Source organism: Otolemur garnettii, unplaced genomic scaffold (genome assembly GCF_000181295.1).
Source record: "Otolemur garnettii isolate 467f Iridium unplaced genomic scaffold, OtoGar3 scaffold00018, whole genome shotgun sequence".
Classification (NCBI taxonomy): Eukaryota; Metazoa; Chordata; class Mammalia; order Primates; family Galagidae; genus Otolemur; species Otolemur garnettii.
In genome coordinates, this window is record NW_003852413.1 from 27,242,765 (window position 1) to 27,246,926 (window position 4,162).

Below are 4,162 nucleotides of genomic sequence, written 5' to 3' on the forward strand. Positions count from 1 at the left end.
AAAAAAAAAAACGGATAGCAAGTTTAAGTTGCTTGTGAAACATCACAGCAGAGATGGAGACATACATGTGGATACCACCTGCAAGCGGATGGGTTTTAATGTCTTAGGAACAGATGACACCTTTTCTTATTTATTTATTTTTAGAGACAGAGTCTTATTTTGTGGCCCTCAGTAGAGTGCTCTGGCATCACAGCTCACAGCAACCTCCAGCTCTTGGGCTTAGGCGATGTCTTGCCTCAGCCTCCCGAGTAGCTGGGACTACAGGTGCTCCCCACAATGCCCAGCTTTTTTTGTTGCAGTTTGGCCAGGGCCAGGTTTGAACCTGCCACCCTCGGTATAATGGGGCCGGCACCGTACTCACTGAACCACAGGCACCGCCCAGATGACCCCTTTAAGTGGGAAAGCACCCACAAGTGGCCCATGGGCTGCATGAGGACTTTTTTGCTTATCTGTAGTATCAGATATCATGAAAATAATGCATGGACCTTGTTTTTGCCCATCAGCTTTTGTTAGTTTGTGTATTTAATGTGTAGCCCAAGACAATTCTTCTTTTTCCAATGTGTGGCAGAGAAGAAAAAAGGTTGGACACCCCTGAGAGTAAAGAGGGAAAAGCATCCAGAAGCAAAGCCTGACAAATTCCATTTGGAGCTCAGAGACAGGAGGAGGAGGATTAGCAAGAGAAAGCAGAAAAGCAGTGGCTGGAGTGAGACGCGGAGAAGAATGGTGCCCTGCAAGCCGAGAGATGCGGATGTTTCCAGAAATAGGTTCTGGAACCCATAGGACCATAGGGCTGGGGGGCCTAACACAGGAGAGGCAGGTAACACAGGGACTCCTGCAGAGCCAGCCCTCCACCGTCAATACTTTCCTCCCACACTGTGTGCTCTGTGGCCAGCTGGGCAGGTGCCTTTTCTGAGGACAGATATTTTCCAGCTCCTGCATTTAGTGTGTTTCTACCTTCCCCACCCCAGGTCACCCTAACAGCTTCTCTGGGGACACTGAACACACTAGCTGACATCCCAGACAGTGTGGTACAGGGCAGAGGCCAGAAGCAGCTGACCATTTCCACCAGTGACCGGAAGCTTCTGAAGTTCATCCTCCAGCACATGACATACACCAGCACGGGGTACCAGCACCACATGGTGGACATGGGTAAGAGCCTGTCCTTGGGTTGTAAAATGCTTAGGGAGCTGGAAAATAGCACCAGGCCTTTTCAAAGTCTTCCTCTTCCAGGAAGCCTGCCTGCTTTTACCATTCTTCCTTTATGCCTCTTTCTAACTCCTGATGCTTAACTTCCCAATTACTATACTTTCCCTGTGGTCCCATAGAAGACAGATCATTCATTCTGTGCACTTTGCACATGATAAGAACCATCCAGTTCTGTTACCCATGCTCGGCAACTCTCAAAGCTGAAGATGTCTGGCAGCCACAGAAGAGGGCGCCAGTCTGTGTGTCAGTATCTCATCCCCGGCACTCATAGCAAAGAGTGGATATGGGGGAACTTCCAGTTCCAAAGGCAGTGGCTTTGTCTTTCCCCTCCTGCCCCCTACCATAGAAATTTTTGAGAGTACTATCCCTGCCACCCTCAGGGAAGCCTAAGTTCTTTTCTGAGTGAATTAAAGGCACCCTTTTCTCATTTGACTAGCTACACAGGATGCATTCCCGGGACACCAACAAAAAAACTGAAACATGGGACACACACACAAAGAGACATGGGACAGATGATTCTCATGACCACTAACTGATGAGATAGTTCTCCCCACCTTCATATTTTCAAATATTTCCCTTCATAAAATGATGCTATGAGATAAAATAGGGTGGGTATTATTATCTGGGGTTTGTAGAAGGAGAAAAAGATTCAGGTAGTAAATGGCAAAGTCCCTGAACCCTCTGATTCCCACTCCACCCCACCACCTTCTCATGGGTGGCCAATGTGAGCTTAGGTGGCATTTAATAGGTTGCCCTAGGGACACACAGCAAGTCAGGAGCCTGAATGTCACATGGGGTCCTCAGTCTCAACACAGCCAGGACTCTCCCTACCAAACCTTCGCTCCTTTTCACGTCAGCTTCCCGGGGGTGGCATGGATTCAGACATGGAGCTGCCCGGGCTATGATCTTACTTCTCCCTCCAGTGAGTCTGGAGTCCAAGTCCTCAGTGGCCAAGTTTCCAGTGACCATCCGCCATCCTGTCATGCCCAAGTTATATGACCCTGGACCAGGTAAGGCCCTTGGCTTTGGGGCTCCATCGTGGCATCCTGTGGAGGTATTGATGAAATTCAGAGGGGATCACTTTCAAGATGGAGAAGGAGATTTGGTCAAAATAACAGCTCTGATAGGATTCCTGGTAGCAGCTTGGTTTGGAGGAAAACATTCCAGGACACACTCCCCTACATGGTTTATGCTTATTGTGAAAAAAGCAAACAAAGTGAATTATAACACTTTGATAAGCAATAGCAATAAAAACAGAATAAGTCTAAGTGTCCGTACTCAGTGGTTAGGGCGCCAGGCACATGCACCGGGGCTGGGGGGATCAAACCCAGCCCGGGCCTGCTAAACAATAACAACAACAACAACAACAACAAAAATAGCTGGGCATTGTGGTGGGCCTGTAGCCCCAGCTACTTGGGAGGCTGAGATAAGAAAATCACTGAAGCCCAAGAGTTTGAGATTGCTGTGAGCTATGACACTACAGTACTCTATCAAGGGCAACATAGTGAGACTCTATCTCAAAAAATAAAAAAGCAAAACCAGAATGATACCAGAGCATGAGTTGATACATATCAGTAGAATCAAACTGGAATTCAAAAATAGATCCAGTACATTTTGCAATTTTACTGTATGTTTTTTTTTTAAACAGAGTCTCATTCTGTCACCCTGGACAGAGTGCCATGGCATCATAGCTCACAGCAACCTCAAATTCCTAGGTCCAAGTGATGCTTTTGCCTCAGCCTTCCAAGTAGCTGGGATTACAGGAGTCTGCCACAATGCTTGGCTAGTGTTTTACAGACGGGGTCTCACTCTTGCTCAGGCTTGTCTCCAACTCCTAAGCTCAGGCGATCCACCTGCTTCAGCCTCCCAAAGTGCTAGGTTTACAAACATGAGCCACCACGCCAGGCTAAAGGTGACTTTTCAAATAAAAGAAAGACAAATTAACACTTTTTTTTGCTAATTCTACCATGGCTGAACTTTGACAAATTAACAAATTAATGATAGATTACTCGATAAATCATGTGGATTTGAATCTGGCCAGGTGTGCTGGCCCATGCCTGTAATCCTAGCACTGTAGGAGGCTGAGGGGAAAGGATGGCTTCAGGTCAGGAGTTCAAGAGCAGCCTGAGAAAGAGCAAGACCTTGTCTCTACAAAAAAATAGAAAAATTAGCCAGGAGTGGTGTGGTGGCACAGGCCTGTAGTCCCAGGAGTTGATCTGTTAAGCCCAGGAGTTTGAGGCTACAGTGAGTTACGATGATGCCACTGCACTCTAGCCTGGGTCACAAAATGAGACTGTGCCTCAAAAAGGTGTGTGTGTGTTGGGGGGGGGCGCAATTTCTGGCATGCCTTCTACTTTCTGTCATTCTGAGAAAGTGGCTGTGCAGTGAGGTTACGGAGCACTCACTCACAAACAACAGGAGGGTTGTGGCTTCCAGCTGACCCCACCCCACACAGACATTGTACCTGTGCAGTCAGCTGGCTCCTCATTTGGTGACTGAATCCCAAATTTACCCTGGCAGCTCCAGTTTTTTCCATCACAGGGTCTTTTCCATAAAAAAATCTGTCCATTCTCCAATTTCATAGAAGCCACATGTCTTAAGATGGACAATGTGGTCCATCCTCATACTTCCAACCATGTCTTCCTGAGGATGGAAGTTGCCACTGATGTAGAAGAGGTCTCAAGAATTTTATACCTTTTCTCCTTTTCTTGGGCTCGGTGACCCTCCATATTGATCCCCTTAGTGGGCGAAGCTCTGTGCATTTCAACACCTAGAAACAAAAGACACAGCGGGCTCAACTACAACTTGAACTTTACTTTAGAAATGAAAACAATGTAACCTAAACATGTGTACCCTCATATTAATCTGAAATTTAAAAAAAGGAGAAAAAGCGAAGATGAAAGCAGGACACGAGCAAGGGGCCAACAGGCAACCATAAAATGAAGCTTTCCATCAG

General features: G+C 46.9%; 1 protein-coding gene across 1 annotated transcript in view; it reads left to right on the forward strand.

Moving 5' to 3' along the window:
- The window catches only part of B4GALNT2 (beta-1,4-N-acetyl-galactosaminyltransferase 2), a gene marked incomplete at its 3' end in the record, with an annotated part of 52,818 nt that overhangs the window by 31,811 nt on the left and 16,845 nt on the right, over nt 1-4,162 (forward strand). Inside the window, 2 exon segments of the mRNA XM_003786698.2 lie at nt 969-1,149; nt 2,130-2,216. Coding sequence (XP_003786746.2) covers nt 969-1,149; nt 2,130-2,216 — 268 coding nt within the window.